The sequence below is a fragment of the Brassica napus genome, chromosome C2 (genome assembly GCF_020379485.1).
Source record: "Brassica napus cultivar Da-Ae chromosome C2, Da-Ae, whole genome shotgun sequence".
NCBI classification, from domain to species: domain Eukaryota; kingdom Viridiplantae; phylum Streptophyta; class Magnoliopsida; order Brassicales; family Brassicaceae; genus Brassica; species Brassica napus.
This window is the reverse complement of record NC_063445.1, coordinates 18,461,449-18,480,489: the sequence shown is the minus strand read 5'-3', so window position 1 is coordinate 18,480,489 and position 19,041 is coordinate 18,461,449. Positions and strand designations below refer to the sequence as shown.

The window sequence follows — 19,041 nt, the reverse complement described above, 5'->3', positions numbered from 1 at the left end:
TTTTGTTACTGAGAGTTAATTGTTACAAGCATATCTAAACAATATCCATCACATTCGACATTTAAGATTAAAAACTTTCCAACGGTTTATTGCAAAGAGGATGACAATAAAAGCAAAAACTACTCAACATTGAGTTGTTTCCTAGAAGAATGAAGTATCCTACGCTTGAAGGTGGACATTTTGCAGAGAAGAGCTTCGCCGTATGATTTGGAGACTCTCCGGTCACCGGAATATGTACATGTCAGTGTCACTTTCTTCTCCAATACGCTCACCAATATTGAATATGTTTCTGCTTCTTGAAAGAAACAGAGAAAACAGAGGAACACTCTATTAAGTGAAAGGAGCAAAACATGTCTCATCCAAGTAAACTATGTCTTACCGATCATCCTCGACATTATGTCAGCGATTTTCTCTTGACAGTCACTACATTTGATGTCTGCTGATAAAACAATCTCCTGAATCTAACAGAAGACAAAATCATTACCCGAAAAATAAAAAACACGAGTTTGAATCATTCTAAGTTTTTAAAGAGTAACTACGAACAAGGGGCATGGACAATGAGGCGACAGAAGCTAGACTGCTTTCACTTGTTATTGAAAGCTTGCCTCTTGGTGATGCTACAACCTCTTGCTCGACGATTTCAGACAGAGAAGCCATAACAGTGTCTCGTTGTACAAGAAAGATAAATAACACAAGAATCAAGAATCCAAGAGTGGGAAACGGAGATTGTCGCTATCAGAAAAGGATGAATCAGCAAATCTTGGTAAGTGGATGACAGAAGAAGCCCATCTTTTTCTTTTGCTTCACTCTATGGAGAAAATCAAGTTTAAAGACGCAAGAGACATGTCAACACACAAGACAAGACAGACATATACAAGTATGCTTTGGATCCTTGACTTAATCTACATATTACTAAGTGAGAGAAGGTGTTTCAAAAAAAAGAAAAAAAAAATACTAAGTGAGAGAAAGTCTTTGGTTTCCTCAGCATAGTTTGAAAAAGATGCTTCACTCACAAAAATGCAACCCCACCAAAATCATTCATAGTAGAGGATTGAAATCATTCATAGTAGAGGATTGATTTTGAGTTCTGACCAAGCCTCAATCAGCCGGCTCAACATGGAGGGCAAGGAGTGCACTCGCCCGGGACCCACCCCAAAAGCCAATCAATTCAATAACAAAAGGGGTCCGTCATTTTCTGTTTTTTTCTTTTAGAATAGGGTCCTATAATCTTAGTTTAATTAACTATCAGGTGTAAAAATTATTTTTGTCCAAGGGCCTAATACAATTCTAAGCCGGCCCTGGCCTCAATAAGCTTATTTAGCTCTCTACCTTTGGGTTTCCTTACCCCACTTTGGTATAGCAAATCATAAATAATACAAAAGGGATATTAGGTACAAAGTTAAAAAGGAGTTTAAGATAAACTCACTCACCTTTTCATCAAAGCTAGTGGTTTATTACAAGCACTCTTACAGTCTTGCACATAGGACTAAGATTCATTACCCAAACCGAACCAGTAAAACCGAATGAAACCAAAAAATATTATTTTCGCTTCGGATACAGTTATGACTTCGGTTAAGTTCATCAAGATTTTTATTAAAAAAAGTGGGTCATTGCTTCAGTGGTAGTAGCTGCTTGGTTTTCAAAAAAAAAAAACCAAATTAATGGAACAAACAAATTTTTTTTTGACATAATTACCCGAACTAACCAACATTATCAAATTTGACTGAAATTATTTAAGACTTCAACCAAATTAAATCAAAATCTAACTGAAACAAAAAAATTAGATTAAACTCAGCAAAATTTTCAAAAACCAAACTAACTGAATCCCAAACCAACCAAGCAATTTTTATTCGATAAATTCCGGTAAGATTGGACTAACCAAACTAACCCAGCCACTAAAACTGAAATACCCAAACGAACCGAACCCGCGTGCCTACTTGCACAGATAGTAAACTCTCGAAGAATTATAGCAAAACGAAATAAATGATGGCTTTCGCCTTTCATGTAAAGGTCCCAATTTTCACAAGACATCAATTTTTACCAGCTAAACGCTTACTTGCAACCAAAGAGTATTTATTTCATATACTGGTCCCAATTGGATGCTGCGCAAAACAAAACCCTTATGGGGACATGGACAAGAACAGAATTAACTTACGTACCATTAATATAATCATGTGTCCTGCAACGTCCGAGAAATCAAATCAAGTTCATAGACCAATGCTTTTAAGTTCAAACTCCAAAGAAACGCCTGGAGTAGCCAATTATCCAGTCGCCATTAATATATGTAGGGGTGGGCGTTCGGGTACCCATTCGGGTTCGGTTCGGATCTAATCGGGTTTCGGATTTTCAGGTTTAAATATTTCAGCCCCATTCGGGTATTTCTAAATTTCGGTTCGGGTTCGGTTCGGATCTTTGCGGGTTTGGATAACCCATTTAAATTATTTTTAAAATTTTAATATTCATTATATGCTTAAAATTTCTCAAAATCAATAAATCAAAATAATATATTACATATGTATTTGTATAATAGATGTCAAAATACCTAAAATTAACATATAAATTGGTTTGATTTAAATATTTGGATTGAAAATCAATAGATATTTCAAGCATTTTGGTGTTTTGAATATATTTTAGCTATTTTAGACATTTACTTTTGACTATTTATGTATATTTTTAAGTATTTTAGACAACTTTAAAGTATCTTATATATTTCAGATGTTTTTAATATATATTAAATCTAAAAATAAGTAATATATTTAGGTATATAAATCTATTTCGGTTACATTCGGGTACCCGAGATACTTCGGTTCGGGTCTGTTTCGGTTTCGGTTATTTAGATACCAAAATTTTGAACCCGTTCGGATATTTAATCAATTTCGGTTCGGGTTTGGTATTAATTTTTCGGATCAGATTCGGTTCGATTCTTCGGATCCAGGTTTTTTGCCCAGCCCTAAATATATGAGCCTCACATCAGCTAAGAACATCATCATCGTCGGTTGAAGAGTATCTCAACCATAAAGTAATAACTAAAATAAAAAAGTAAAAGAGAAGATGAGGGAGGATTCTGCTTTGAGAACCTTTAAACAAGATATGAGAAACTCTCAAGCAAAATATCTTTATATCACTAGTTTATTTTTTTTTGTTTAAAATTTTAATCACAATGATAAATTATATTAGTATTATATATTAAAGATACTAAGGTGATAAATAAATCAATGCTGATGCTCTAATGCAACTAATAGGATGCTACCAGATGATGACAATGGAACTAGAGCTGACGTGGCAATAAGAAAGTCATCAAGATACTTGGAATAGAAGATGTGACGTGTGTTTGGAGAGCAGCACCGTTGGGGGCTGACTGTGATTTTAGTGGACCGATAGAATTGGAGAATCGCTGGAACATGATTAAAACCATGGGATGCTTACCCCCTGCTGGCATCACGTCAGCTCACGTTGCACCCTGGATACTTTGGGAGATCTGGACAGCGCGAAATAAACTGACAACTTTGCAATTCAACCACTGGATGCGCTATCAAGAGCAATATCTGCTGCAAGATAATGGCAAAATGGACAAGGTGAGAAACAAGAACACAAAAGCCACCCCTTACCAGCTACGGTAATCCATCAAAACGCCACAGTGCTTAGAACGGATGCGGCATGGAAGGAAAGCACGTTGACAGCGGGGTTCGGCTGGGTAACATTGTCTGCAGGTACTACTTCTTCGTATGCAGAAACGAATGAGCATGTTTATTCCCCGCTGATGGGAGACGCACTTGCTCTGAGAAGGGCTCTTAAGTACTGCAGAGAGAAACAGGTTCCACATATCCACTGTGAATCTGACTCTACCTTGCTAATCAACAGCATAAAGCATGGAAACTCCATCCCGGAAATCTACAGAGTCGTAGCGGATATTTTGATTATGGCGTCTGATTTTTCCTCTTGTTCCTTTGCTTGGGTCCCTAGAGAAAACAATAGGAACGCAGATCTGCTTGCTAAGCAGATTCTTGTTGTTAATGAGGCATTGATGTCCTCCACCTAAAACTTTTAACTTTTTTTTTTTTTTTTTTTTGCATCAAAAATAAAACTTTATTAAGTAACTAGAAGTTCAAACAGGCAAGCTTCATGAGCAAGCCATGGGGGAATCTTGGTATCCAAGTAACAGAAATCATGAGCTCGTGATCGTCCTGCCTTTGCAAGGCAGTCCGCACGGACATTTTCAGTACGTCTTATAAAGCGGATAGAGCAAGAAGAGAATTCAGAGCTCAGAAAATCGATCTCATCCAGTTCAGGTCCTATGGCTGGCCATTCCTGCGGGTTTTGAGTAAGGCGAGTCAGTTGTTGGCAGTCTGATTCGAAGCAGACCTCATTAACACCACTCTGTCTCGTCTCTTTCATTGCCCAGGCGAGGCTCTCAGCTTCAGCATGCAATGGCGAGGAGGCACAATTTCCTTTCCTTACTCCCACGAGCTTAACTTGCTGCTCTTCAAAAAGGATGAACCCCCAGCCGGCTTCTTCGTTCTTGTCCTGCCAGGATGCATCAACTTGACATCTCCATTTACAGTCTGGTACTTGTCTCTCTTCCTGTTGTAGTGAAGTTCCTTGGTCTTGTACCGCATCAGCAACTTCCTCTACCACTTGTGCTATGGGCCACGTTTCCGCTTCGCTGCTTGCGAGCTGGATCGTATCCATCGGCGACACATCCTTTCCATTGAAGCATTTTTCGTTACGGGCTTTCCAGATGTACCAGATTAACCAAGAAAACATCAGCACATTTCCGGCTAGTAGAGATGCATTTGCTATATATCCAAACAGGGTATCAAGGTTTGTGTATACTGAAGAACACGAGAATACTCCCGGAGCTGATGGTATTGTCGACAATGCCCAGCACTGCACAGCTGGTGGGCATTCAAAAATGATATGATTGATAGTTTCTTGTTCAGCCCCACACCGCTGGCACGTCGCATCTATCCCGCAGTGCCTTTCTTTCAACTTGCTTGCCGACGCCACGAAACCTGACATCATGTTCCAGACGAAGTGTTTAATCTTGCGTGGACACTTCAGTTTCCAAATCGCCTTCTTAAGAGCAGTTGTGCTTGGTTCCACTATTCCTTCGTTTTCTTTCTGCCTTCTTTGATTCACGACCGTAGCATAACCCGATCTAACAGTATAGTTTCCAGAGCTAGTGAAGCTCCAAGAGTAGCTGTCTCTTCGTCCTGTCTTACTTATTTTAAGCGATAGGACTCGGGGGACATCTGTCGCAGCAATAAACTCATGAACCATGTCGGCATTCCACATTTTGCTCTCGAAGTCGATCAGATGATGGACCTTCAACCCCAGGTCGATGTTCGCTATGCGTGGGAGAGCTGCTCGGGCAGGTGTATCAGGGATCCATAGGTCTTCCCAGACCTTTGTTTCTGCCCCTGTTCCAATGGTTCTTTGCAGCCCATCCTTTAACACATGCTTTGCCGCCATTAAACTCGTCCAGCCAAGAGATGGATTATTGACCTTACCCGTTAAGAGAGGGTTCATATGTCTATAATACCTTCCTTTTAAAACCCGAGCCAACAGGGTATTCGGCTTGGTGAGAAGGCGCCAGACCTGTTTAGCCAAGAGGGCTAAGTTGAAATCTCGGAAGTTCCGGAATCCTAAACCTCCTTCTTCAAGAGGTACACAAATTTTATCCCAGGCTACCCAATGTAAGCCTCTATTATTATTTTGTGTACCCCACCAAAAATGCGCCACTGCGGCGGAAAGTTTATTACAGGTATCAATGGGGAGGAGGTAGCAAGACATAACATATGTAGGAACCGCTTGTGCCACAGATTTTATCTGGACCTCCTTGCCCCCTCTAGATAAGAGTTTACCCGACCACGAGTTGATTTTTCCATTCATACGATCTTGAACAAAAGAGAAGACTTGCTTCTTTGATCCACATATTTTTTCTGGCATTCCCAAGTACATACCCATCCCACCTTCTTTAGTGATACCAAGAGACCTTTTCAGGTCAGATTTTGTGGACGCTATGACCTTAGAACCGAACAGAACTGAAGATTTTTCTTTATTCAGTTGTTGTCATGTTCCATAGACGTCAATGATGCGAACCAGTTCTTCGCATTGAGATTGCTCCGCTTTGCAGAAGAAAAGGCTGTCATCAGCGAACAGAAGGTGGGAAATCGATGGACTTCCTCGTGCTATTTTAATCCCGGATATTTTCTTCGTCTCCTCCGCTCGTTTAATATGAGAGATCAGGACCTCAGTGTAGAGGATAAACAGGAATGGTGATAGAGGGTCTCCTTGACGAAGGCCTCGAGACGGTTTTATATGTCCCTTTGCTTTGCCATTAATCAAAACCTGATAAGAGACAGAAGATACACACTTCATGACCAAGTGCACCCATTGTGCATCGAAACCAAACTTTAATAGCAAAGCTTCCATGAAGCGCCATTCCACCCGGTCGTAGGCTTTGCTCATGTCAGTTTTAATCGCCACGAATTTATCTTTACAGCTTTGGTTTGTCCTGAGAGCGTGGAACATCACCTGAGCTACGAAGATGTTATCTGTTATCAGTCTCCCCGCCACAAAGGCGGATTGCGTCTCAGAGATGATATTGGGTAGAATACTTTTCAGTTTGGAGGATAGAATCTTCGAGATGATTTTGTACCCAACATTGCAGAGACTAATGGGTCGAAATTCTGACATCGAGGTTGGTCTCTCCGTCTTGGGAATTAGACATATGTTGGTCTGGTTCAGTCTTTCATCAAAGTCGCCCGTAATGAAAAATTCACGAACCATGGCGCATACATCTTTGCCTACCGTTGCCCAAAAATGATGATAGAAGAGGCTTGTCATACCGTCTGGCCCGGGTGCTTTCTCTGGATTTATTGCAAAGGTCGCCTCCCTAATCTCCTCATCCTGAGGGATTCTTAGTAATCTCTGATTCATCTCATCGTTAACCTGCGCGGCAATATACCGGATTGTGTCATCAATAGTTGATGGGTTCGACGAAGTGAAGAGTTGTTGAAAGTACATCGTAGCCACCTCCTCAATACCCTCCTCCGTCTCCACCCAATGGTTCATCGAGTTTGTTATTCTAGTTATTCGGTTCCTGGCTCTTCTTTGCTTGGTCTTGGCATGAAAATATCTCGTGTTTCGATCTCCTTCCCTTAGCCAGAGCATACGACTCTTCTGTTTCCAGTAAATCTCCTCCTCCCTATACGCAGCCCACAGTTTCCACTTGAGCTCCAGTTCCTCCTCGCTGGATACTGAGTCATCCGCCTGCGCCTTATCTATTTTCTCCTTCAGCTCTACGATGAGGATCTCATTGTTTGATGGGTTCTGTCGCTTCCATTTAGATATGGCCCTCCTCGTTCTACTAATCGTCTCATACAAGCTCGAGTGGCTATCAGATACCGACGACTCCCAATCGGCCTTAACCACTTCTCTAAATCCTTCTTTACTCATCCATCGCTTGTCAAATTTGAAACTTCTTCTGTTCTGTTTTTCTTTGGAGAGAAAGCGTACTAGTATGGGTCTATGATCAGAACCCCACCGAAGTAAATACTCCACATAAGTGTGGGGAAAATTATGAAACCAATCTTCATTTCCGACTGCTCTATCAAGACGACATTCTACTCTTCCTGCTCTTGTTCTTCCTGCCCAAGATAAAGAGTTTCCTACGAAGGGAAAGTCAATCATTCCACAGCTTGATAGCATATTCCTGAAAGGTAGAAAGGACGAGTCAGCACGCCTTCGTCCTCCTCTCTTCTCTTTATTGCTTATTATCTCATTGAAGTCGCCCAAGAGTAGCCAAGATCTGTCTCTGTTTGCATTCAGTCTCAAGAGTCGCTCCCAAACATCACCACGGTATTCAACCACCGGATCTCCATGCACAAAGGTGATAAACACCTTGTGTCCTTCCACTTTTGCTTCAATATCTATCATACGATTATTAGCAAACTTAATATCCACATCAGAAGCATCCATATAAAATAAAGCCAGTCCACCACTACGACCAACCGGGTCGATGGTGAACAAATGATCATAACCAAATTCAACTTGAAAGTCTTGCAAAAAAGTAAAATTATTTTTTGTTTCTGAAAGAAAAAAAAAACTAGGATGAAAACAGCGATACAACTCCCTAAGGTGTTGTTTTGTCAAGTAGGCTCCCGCCCCTTGACAATTCCAAGCGATTGCACTCATATCTGAGTACTGGGTGGTTTCTGGGACCCCACCGAACCTGATGCAGTAAACAATTTCCGGCCTTTCAAAGAAGACGGATACACCTCATTACGAGGGATAGCAGAAGAGCCAGACACTCTTGAAGAGTTCCCACGATTATGCTTCACCATCTTGCCTTTTGGGGAAGCTCTTCCTCTGATCGCTAGCTTTTTTGATGCAGCAACTCCTTTTGCATCTGGGCTTCGTGTTCCCCGTCGCTTTCCGTGAGGTACAAGTGATCTTCCTCTCGGGGCTTTTTGGTTCTGTTTCAGAGATTTTTTCCTTTGACTTCTGTCAGCTTCTTCATGAGGTTGTCCTGACGCCAGTTTGGGAGTCTCTTTGTCCTTTCCGACCTCTGCTGCCTTATTTTGTAGTTCTAAGGTCTTGGTGATCTCTTGCGTCTCAGGTACCACTACATCATTTTCCATCTCTTCTAGGAGGTCGTCTTCGTCGATCATACTTTCATCCATATCAAAATCAATACCAGCATATTTGTCAGCCATTTCGTTTATCTCTTCTTCAGTTAGAAGGTCATCTCCTTCCGGTATTGTCTCCTTCTCTAATCCAGGATCCCCACTTTTCCTTGTCTTACATATCTCCATGCCTGGACCTTCATCGTTATGAGCCCGCAGTGGTAAAACACCTTCTGGAAATTGCTTAGGAGAATTCTCATTTGTTTCCCGGTTCGCCTAATCCCCAGGGATATTTATACCAGTTGGTTCTCTTATCGTGAGAACTCCATTAGAGCTTCGGTTAGAATCTATGTAAGCATCCTTTACAGTCTCCTCTGTTGCTATAGCTTTTCCTTTGAGGTTACGGATTCTCTCCTCGTCTTCCGTGTCTCGCCTAGTCTTAGGAATATCTTTATGTCCTGGTTCTTTTCTTTTCACTGATCGAATTGGTCTCCACTCCATTCTTGTCTCTTGTCTCCGATAATGATCATGTCGCCTTGTTGGAGTATCACCTCTTCGTTCTCTAGGATATTCAGAAATCGTCCGCTGCGAGTCTGGTGAACTTCGGTATGATCGATTAGTTCGCGGAGAGAACTCCTGCCTATTTCTTTCCTTTGGGTGTACGCGTTCTCGCGTTTGATCTCTGTTCCTATCTTTGTTCCCATGACTTATTTCTTTTACTCTCCAGCTGGAGGATGAATATGAGTCTCCATGACCCCTGTTATTAAAGCTTTCCGATCCACCCCTTATCCCTCTCAGGTTCTCTCTCGTTGAGCGTTGATATGTGTGATATCTCTCCCGATCTCGGGGAACTATTCCTTCCTCCTGCTGTTGGTCCAGTCGAGTCCAGACTTCTTTAGCTCGTGTATCTCTCTTGAGAGAGATTCTGTTGCGCAGATCTCCATGGTCTGATCTTTGAGCCGGTTCTGCATTAACTCCAAAGCTCCTACGGGCGGTCATATCCCTTGATGTTCTGTCCTGGCCAGCGTCTTGGTGAGTTCTGGAGTATGGTTCAAATCTCATATGCGCCTCACGACTTGCTGGTTTATCCAGTCCCCTCGTTGAGAGAGAGAAAGCCTCCTTTGCTGCTAGTTCTTCCATCTCCTTCTGTTTCAATCTGTTAATTCTGTTATCCTCTCTCTGCGTTGGAGACCTAACACTTTTAACTGAATGAATGAAGTAGTGTTTCAAAAAAAAAACGATGTGACGTGTTTTGTTTAGTTATTTACTTGTTCAATAACAAACCTAGTCTTTAGGAGAATTAGTTCTGCATTTCTACTGGGTTACCCTTTTGTCAAGAGTTGTTAAACTCCACTTTCCATTATCCCCTTTTGTAATGAGTCCATGACTCCATTTGCTTATGTTGTTTCTTTTTTTTTTGTGCAACTTGTTGTTTCTTATTTAAGTCAATGAAAAACATAGAAATAGGTAGTCCAAACTACCAAACAAATCTCGTCAGCTTTTATGTTTTTGTTACAATTCTACTTGTATTTGGCTCTGAAGAGGGACCTTGGCAGCAATCTAACACAAGTAAGAAAATAGTATATATTATGTAGAGAATGATGTTGAATTTTAAGGTGAAAAAGATAAGCTTTATTTGATGACACATAGGTTGCATGAAAAGAAAGATCCCACCACACCAAAAAAAAAAACAAATCACATCCCTAGCTAAGCTAAAAAGAAACGAAGAAGATGGATCTTAAAACATCCCTAAGCTAAAGAGAAACGAAGAAGATGATGCATAGGTTGCATGAAAAGAAAGATCATGTGACAACCCGTCATGCGGACCCCAGATTTCACAGCGCTGCAGCGCACCGACCTTAACCCCTCACCGTGGGAGGAACTGCCTTCCACATCCACCGGTAGGTTATTGATGCGTTTGGCGTTACTCGAACCCAAGACCTCACCTTTTAACAACTCTCGACGAGACAAGCTGTCACCAATTGACCTGCAGTTGTAGCGCTGTGAAATCTGGGGTCCGCAGTACGGCTTGTCACAGATCCCAACTCAATGTTAATGACTAAAAGACTAAAACCTTAGAGAGCTTATAGTTATGCTGCTGTTACATACTCTCAGGCCCGGTTCAATGTTTTCACAAGACCCTGTGCTTTATATTAAACGGGTTTGTAAAAAGTTTTGTTTAAGATAATGATAAAACCAAAATAGGTTAAGAAAACAGTGACATGTTAAGATTCGTAGTTTGAAAAATATCAATTTTTGTTTTAAAAATTAACGTTAAATGTACATGCTCGTGGTTGCTCCTTCCTTAACGATGCTACATTTATCTGCATGCAGTAGAATTCTATAAATTAATATTCAGTAAATTAATAAACATGGTAAACTAATAAATTTTCCTGCTTGCAAGCAGAGCCGACTCATTAGGGGGATAAGCGGTACAACCGTTCCGGACTCAAGTATGTGTTCCTCCGTATAATAATAGTTAAGGCTCCAATTTTTTTTTATAAAAAATTCTAAACAAAATTAAAAAATGCCCAAAATTATTTGTTATGTATATAGTTTTATTTTCGTTACAAAATACTATTGATTAAATTTTAAAAGTATTTTAAACATTATCTGAATATAAATTTTAGAGGGTAAATTTTTTTTTGGCGCTAGGGTCCCTAACAATGTTAAGCCGGCTTTACATTCAAATTAGATTAGTTCAAAATATGAGATACATCTATAAAATAATAAGATAATATATGTTTTAGAAAATTCTATATAAACATATGGTTTCATTAAAATAATAAATTAACAATATGTATGTATATACATTTTATATAGTACAAACAAATAACTGTATTATTTCTTTATATTCATAATAAAATTATCTTTACATTTTCTTAATAAGTCCATATATTCTGATGATATTTAGTAAAATTATATCTATAACTATATTCAAATTCTATGAAATATATTTATATACACAAAATAATATAATAAAAGCTATATGAAAATCACATTTCATAATTTTAATTAATGTATATACGCTAAAACAAAACATTTTTCTTATTTTATAAAAAATATATTTAAAAATAGAAAAATATAAAAAGAAATTTGTTGTAAATTAATAACTCTATAAATTAATAAAATAATAGTACCAAAATTATTAATTTATAGATTTTTAATTGTATATTTACACCTGTGTATTTGTTGAATTAAAAATATTTAGAAGATCTTGGACCCTAGATCTAGAAGAAATTTCAGAATTTGTTTTAAGCCAACTTATAAGTAGTGCTCTTATATAGTTTATTTATAAATTAATATGAAGAATGAATGAAATGCTATTTAATTTCTTTAAAAAAATCACTTTTTATAAACAATAGAATACAATCAACTGTTTATGAAAAATAGTACATTTAAAACACTAGATATATAGCTTTCTTATATTTTTTATACGAAACCATTCAAAAACTTTCGTATATGTCAAATATTTCAATGATAGTCATTGAAAAAAAATTAAAAATAACTTTTTGTGTTTTGATAATATTGTTTTCTCAAAAATGAAAGTATTTAATAAGATTTCTAACTATCTTATCGTATCGGAAAATCTTAAATTCAATTAAAAGTATCACCAGTTATATATATAAATGCATACATTTGTTTACAAAAATTCAAGATTCTAAACATGATGATTCTCTTAGGACACTGTAACAATTATTTTTCTAACTACAGAACGATCAATTTTAATTATTTATATACATTAATAGGAAATAAACTAAAATGTCCCCTTAGACTAAATGCCCTAATCGACAGCTCGGTGGCTTACCCTCTGGACCGGCCCTGGCTTTTGCACTCCTTGCACACCTTTAGTGATAGGTCTATGTACTCTATATTCCATCCAAAACTTGCTACACGTATTGAAAGCTCTATGTCCACTGTTACCTGTATGTACAGAAACAAATTTGGATGTCATGACGAGCTAAATCTATATTCAGAAAAAAAAACATTTTGCATCACAATAATCTAAAATCCAAAATCGCACTGAGCAGATGCCCATTAGATAATATGTACTTCAAAAGAGGAAAAACATTACAATAGGCAGTTAAAGGATTTTAATTTACATTTTATCGATAAGATTGTTACTCAAAGCTAGGATCGTGCAGACAGCTACTAGAAATTCAATTATGTAACTCTGCAACTGTTCATCATTAAGTATTGTTTGAAGATGGCTCAGAATAGATCTAAACCTTGTCTACCCGACTACCAAGTCCGAGATCTTGAGAAGATACATCTTCAACCCAGTTCAAATCGGTTCAGGTGTTTGGGTTAGAATATTTTGGAATTTTTGGTTTTTCAATGTTATGTTAATTCAGTTTGGATTGGTTTATTTATCCGTCTCAAACACTAATATGAAAAAGTCACTCTTTCTGTTTTTATTGAATTTATAAACAATATTATTGAATTTACACATACACAAGAGAATCATGCATCAACTAAACTCCTATTGAATAGCTCTAATTCATCTTTAAACGGACTATTGACTTCCTTACTATGATACACTTGAACCGGTTTATACGTGTAAATCTTGGCACACCAGAGATAATACACGAGATTAACTACTTGTAACAAGGTGATTAACCAGTAAAAGTATTCAAGCTTTCCTCGGTTTAGATTGTTATCCGGTAACCAATTGCTTCCATCCGATTTAGCACTGAATTTATGAACCAAAGTCACAAGCAAAGTGCTCACATAGTTCCCGATCGAAATGGCCATCCAAAAAAGCGCCATGGCAGTACTCCTCATACTCTCTGGCGCTTGGTCATAAAAAAACTCCAAATGTCCGATCGACATGAAAGCCTCGGCAACTCCGTGGAGACTGTACTGAGGAATCAGCCAAAGAAACGAGATAGGAACCATTGTGTGTGGTTTATCCAAAAGGCCATGCTCGATAGCAACATGCTTGCGCTTGATCTCAACAAATCCAGCGACAAGAGTTGCGATGATCGAGATCACGAATCCAACTCCCATACGATGGAGGAATGTGATTCCTCGCTCGAGACCGGTGAATTTTCTGGCTATTTTTACCAAGAAGCGGTCGTAGAAGATGATAGTGGAGAGCATTGCAACGGTTGTGAAGACGGACATTGAACCAGCTGGGATTTGGAATGATTTGGTTAGGTGTCGATTCGTGGTTTTGGCTTGTTGAAGAGAGAATGTTCCTTGTTGAGCATAGGCTGTGATTAGTAGGATCCCAGAGGCTCCAATTGGACCCATTCGGATCACAGATTTTAGCTCTTCGACTCGGTGGACGGTGTTTAGCTTCCATAGGTTTGGGATTTGACCCGGTTTCAAATTGTCTTCGTCAGTCACTATCGCTGCTTTATCCAAGAAACTAAAAACAATCAACATAAGAGATAGCCATCAGTAAACAAATGTAAGCATAAACGACTAAAATACAAGTTTTAATCGTTCATAATGTATTAATAAACTATGTCAAATGAAATGATTTTAAAGATGTTATTCGTTTATGTATTTTAATTGATTTTGGTATTTATATAGGATTTACAAAACCAAATAAAATTTCTTAGTTTCAAATCTAACATATAGCATTTTAGTATATACGAATTTATAATTATTCTTCGGAGTTGACTATTTGTATTTTTAATAAATAGATTATCTAAATACATTGTGAAATCAAATCCATTAGCAAAATATGTATGATTAAACAACACATGGTTTAACTTATGATTCGTAAATCATAGAATCAATAACACATGATTTTAATATGTGTTTTAAAATCTTAAAACGAAGAGATCGTAAAATTGAATAACACATGGTTTAACTTATGCTTTGTAAGTAAAAAAAATTAATAACACACGGATTTAACATGTTTTTTAAAATCGTAGAACGTATAACATCGATTAGTTTGAATATTTTAATTCATCAAAATACACAACAAATCATTTATACTCAAACTAATGTTTTAGATCTTGAAAACTGAGCAAGGCAAAAGAGGTGACAAATGAACAATTAATTACTAGTTATCTAACTATAACTATTTCGAAATGTTTATATTTCGAAAACTTAGCAATTATTATTATTATCTAAATATTACTATTTTGAAATGCTTAGATTTTGATAACTGGGAAGATTATTACTAAGTATATAACCATTATACTATTTTTGAATTGGGTCCAATAAAAATCCATTTTTTGCAGCATACTATATAATATATGCCAAAAACAATAAAAATGACAACTTTGATGTGTTTGTCGTGGCTTGAACTATGCTCACGTCTTCTTGGTTTTGGAACTTTTATCTTCAATGAATCATCACCGATTACAAATTAAGATTTATTTTGTGTCTTTTTATTTTTAATTTTTGATTTGTCTTGTTTCACCCAGTGGACAAGTTGTTGTACGATTACTCAATGGTTTACGTTACTATATTGATTTACTCTTCAGGTCGTATCATTTTCTAGTTATAAATTTAGATTTTTCTACGAGTCCTCGTGACTATCTGGATATAGTCATACGGACCTAATCTGAAATAAATAATTCGATACTAATAAAGTGTTAGTTGATACTAATATAGTATAAAATTTCTATATGTGAATTTCTAAATTATATATCATATTGGTGATATATAGAAATATAGAAACTGGAGAAAGAAAAGTCATCAATAAAAATATTACCTCATGTGTTTGGTGTGTGTGAGATTACCACCTAAGGAGATAGGAGCATCAATTTCATCGTTGGTATAGAGAAGTGTAGGATCAGAAACCATCCTCAGTTTCCTTTTGCGAAATGCTGAGACTGCGACTTGTATTAAACGGGTAAACGGACTACCGGATGGAATCAAATGACGGTAAAGCCGGAAACCGCCAACAAAAGCAATAACGGATAAGAACATAGCAACTGTCGGGATGCCTAAACCTAGACCCCACCCAACGTTATCTTGGATGTACACAAGAACCGTCACTGCCACTAAATTTGCTGCTCCCATGCAAAAATAGTACCTAATCATTCAAAAACATCGAGAAAATTATAATTATTTCGGGTTATAACTTATAATATCTACATAGTTAACTAGAAAGAAACTACTATATCCATTAAACACATGCTCATAATTCAAAATACGACTTTTGGACATCTATATGATTACTTCTTTTTTTACTAAGAGACCTATAATTAAGAAATTTGTTTTAGTGGTTTGCTTAGGATCCATGCTCATCCTTTTTTTACATCATAGTAGTATTACAAAGTCATGTTAGCTAGGATTCTACGAAAGGAATCTAATAATTTTACTTGTATGTATATAGATATATCAAGAAAAGTATTTAATAACTACCCGTTGAAGTAGTTCCAGGTTTTGGTGGTTTGCTTAGGATCCGACTCGTCGAACTGATCCGCACCGAAAGCAACAACACATGGTCGGATCCCACCCGACCCGAGAGCTCCAAGAAGAAGAGCTATGTACAGTATACCCAACTGTGCTGTGTCTGCTACTACACAAAGCTCTTCTCCTTTACACGGTGGTGGTCTTAGCGTTGGTATTATTGCTGATATCGTCAGTAGTGTCATGCCCTGTAAGTGTTTTTTCATTTTACCATATATCGTTAGAACAATTAAATTGATGTAATGTTTATTGTTTTGACCTGAGGTCATTGTAACAAAAAAACGCTGTCATATTTTTTTGTTATAACTCTTTTTTTGTTATAATTTAATACAGCAAAACCCGTTCCTACAAAAATTCAAGAATTGTTTTCTGAATTAACGTTATATATAAACGTACGATTTGGTAGATGATGGAAGCGAAAGTGATGGTCCAAAACCGGCCCGCGAAGGAGTCGGCGACAAAGGCACCGAGAAGAGGAGTGAGACTCGAAGTTCCGGAGAAGTTAGTGAGAGTGTTGGCTGCTTTGGTTAAGGGAAGGTGAAGCTGTGTTGTTAGATAACTTATCATGTTTGCGTGAAACCCAACCACCGCCAGTTTCTCACATATCTCGTTAGCTGATAATAACCATCAAATTATTAATTAGAGATGATCAGATTCATATTTTTCACACAAAAAGCTCAAATCATACCGAAGATGAAGGGCATAGTAATCAATCCTCCCTTTGGTCGACTTGAACTCCCATGAAACTGTTTTTCTTCTTCACTGATCTTGTTCTTGCTCTTCTCCTCCATGTTCTTGAATGTTGCTTGTAATGATTAGTTAACTATGTTTATGTATTTTGTTTGTTGTAACTTGTAACTGTTGAAATTAGTATTAACCAGGGGGCTATATTTATAGGCTTTTTGGTTTATAAATGCTTTAGAGCATGATTAACCCCGGTTTCTTAGTCGGGTTTTTAACTCATGATTTGACATTTTTTTTTTTACATTTTTTTTGCTAAAAGACGGCTCTTATATCTCTTATTTAAGAGACGGTTTTTAGATTTTCTTAGTTAAAATATAAGAAAAGATAAGAACCGTTTCTTAGCTGAAGATAAAAATTCTAGTTAAGAGACTGGGTTAATGATGATCTTAGTGTCTTATGAGTACGAGATCTATAAAAGAACACGACAGTGACGTCTACAGATTCACAGCCACAAATTAAATCAGATTTGGTTTACTTGGATCGGAATATCAGCATTTTCTACTAGGATATCAGCATTGAGTAAATATCTAAGAGGATTCCTTTCTCAAAAAAAAATATCTAAAAGGATTTCTCATAAATAAAAATTAAACAAAGAGGGTAAAAAGCAAAAAAAAAAAATAATTGAGAAACGTCTTTTATTTAAAAAATTTAAACATATTGTTGAGTGATTCAATTAAACAAATCATTTTCTAATGAAGTATGTTGTTGAGTCTCTACCGATTCTTGATGGTCTTAATATCGTCGGGATTCTTGTCATTTCATTGAACATTATTTGACTAAAACCTGAAAAACAATTCTTATGAACTGTTGTTTGATTTTCATGACCTTATGAACTAGTGTAGTTTTAGGCTTTTAGCACCTTCTTATCTTTTATTTGGCACAAATGTTTAGTTTTCAGTGGAAAACATGGACTTGACTGAGTAGTGTCATCTATACACGTAGTTTTCAAAGGTGGAACATGATGAAAAAAAAATAACTTCCATGATTTTGTTTTGAACTATGATGCATCATGCAAGCTCTTTTTTTTTTTTTTATCATGCAAGCTCTTGTTATTTAAAAGAAAAAGAAATTCTTGTTATTGATGTATATCTCGTTTAACCACATTTTCTCAAATTTATAGTTTGTATATAATAATGCCTTTCAAGTCAGGTTTGTGCGGATCATCATCGTTACACAAAATCCCATATTTTGAGGTGCTTACATCACATCAACAGTAAACTATTTGCGCCCCATTTCAACCAGTTGGACAAACTTTGCTGTGCATTAAACAGTTATTTGAACTTTTGTGATAACTTATTACCCATTTTGGCTCCGAACGAACAAAACGGATCGAGCATTGTGCATATCTAGCGTATCAAGTGGATCGAACGGAACAAGAATGGATCAAGTGAATCTAGTGGTACAAGTGTGAATCAAACAGATCTACCGGTTCAAAACATATGTTTGAGTGGTAAAAATGAATAAAAAGTAGTCCAAAGTAATGTATTAATTTAAATTAATCTATAAAAAACTGTAATACTAATTATTTTCATAATTACAAAGAGTTATTTTTAAAATACTTTATGAATGAAAAATTTAAAATTTTATTCAATTATAATCAAAAATTATTTAAACATATATATTATTATTTGGTTAAAAAAATTAAATATGTATCTGATTTTGAATGATTTTAAAATGATTATCTAATTACAATAACTAAACAATTCAATTTAAAATATTATATTAAATTAATTTAACAATATATATAATTATTTTGGGCTTTAAAATTAAATATATATATATATATATATATTTGGATGATCTAAAAAATAATTATGATTCTTGGTAAAATAGTACAATAGTTTTGGACTTTAATATCAACTAATGCATGAATTCAAAAATATTTTAAAGTTTTTCTAAAAAAAATAACACATCTTAAAAAAATGTCAAATAATAATACATTGTACCTATTAACAAATTTTCAAAATTTAAATGAAATATTGTTAAAAAAAAAATTTTGATATTAAATTAAAGATACACATGCTAAATATGGTACCATTACAAAACCAAATGGTGTTTTTAATAAAATAAGATTTTCAAGATAAAAAACTATAATATTATGTTTATATATGTTACAAAAAAAGTTTCATCACAAAACTGTGAACAGAAAAACAAATTCAAAGTTAAAAACTGTTTTACAAATAAAAGTGGATGAAATACTACTTTTATCATGTGTTTATAAATTAAGTGGTTCCTCCATTTTTTTCCGAAAAAGACAAAAAAATTAGACCACTTGTGAGTCCTCTAC

General features: G+C 36.3%; 2 protein-coding genes and 1 long non-coding RNA gene across 8 annotated transcripts; all 3 read right to left on the bottom strand.

The window, feature by feature from the left end:
- Window positions 1-35: 35 nt before the first annotated feature.
- Window positions 36-2,428, bottom strand: LOC106442519. 6 transcript variants are annotated; one of them, XM_048747623.1, is made up of 3 exons: window positions 544-2,428; window positions 380-455; window positions 36-292 (listed from the first exon to the last, which is right to left on the bottom strand). In XM_048747623.1, exons 1-3 carry the CDS (start codon window positions 655-657, stop codon window positions 120-122), a joined length of 363 nt encoding a protein of 120 aa, XP_048603580.1. In that variant the 5' UTR covers window positions 658-2,428; the 3' UTR covers window positions 36-119. The 6 variants fall into 6 exon arrangements, with proteins under 6 accessions (XP_048603580.1, XP_048603579.1, XP_048603577.1 ...); XM_048747622.1 differs by having other exon boundaries at window positions 36-295; window positions 544-2,426; XM_048747620.1 differs by having other exon boundaries at window positions 380-461; window positions 544-2,422.
- Window positions 2,429-3,089: 661 nt separating this feature from the next.
- LOC125582101 lies at window positions 3,090-10,118 on the bottom strand. Its single transcript, XR_007319960.1, has 2 exons — window positions 9,823-10,118; window positions 3,090-4,035 (listed from the first exon to the last, which is right to left on the bottom strand). It is a non-coding gene; the product is annotated as an uncharacterized LOC125582101 (long non-coding RNA).
- A 2,904-nt stretch (window positions 10,119-13,022) lies between these two features.
- LOC106440172 (protein NRT1/ PTR FAMILY 3.1-like) lies at window positions 13,023-16,881 on the bottom strand. Its single transcript, XM_013881774.3, has 5 exons — window positions 16,699-16,881; window positions 16,407-16,624; window positions 15,963-16,198; window positions 15,307-15,630; window positions 13,023-14,004 (listed from the first exon to the last, which is right to left on the bottom strand). The coding sequence occupies exons 1-5, from the start codon at window positions 16,799-16,801 to the stop codon at window positions 13,095-13,097; spliced, it is 1,791 nt and encodes a 596-aa protein (XP_013737228.2). The 5' UTR covers window positions 16,802-16,881; the 3' UTR covers window positions 13,023-13,094.
- Window positions 16,882-19,041: the final 2,160 nt, after the last annotated feature.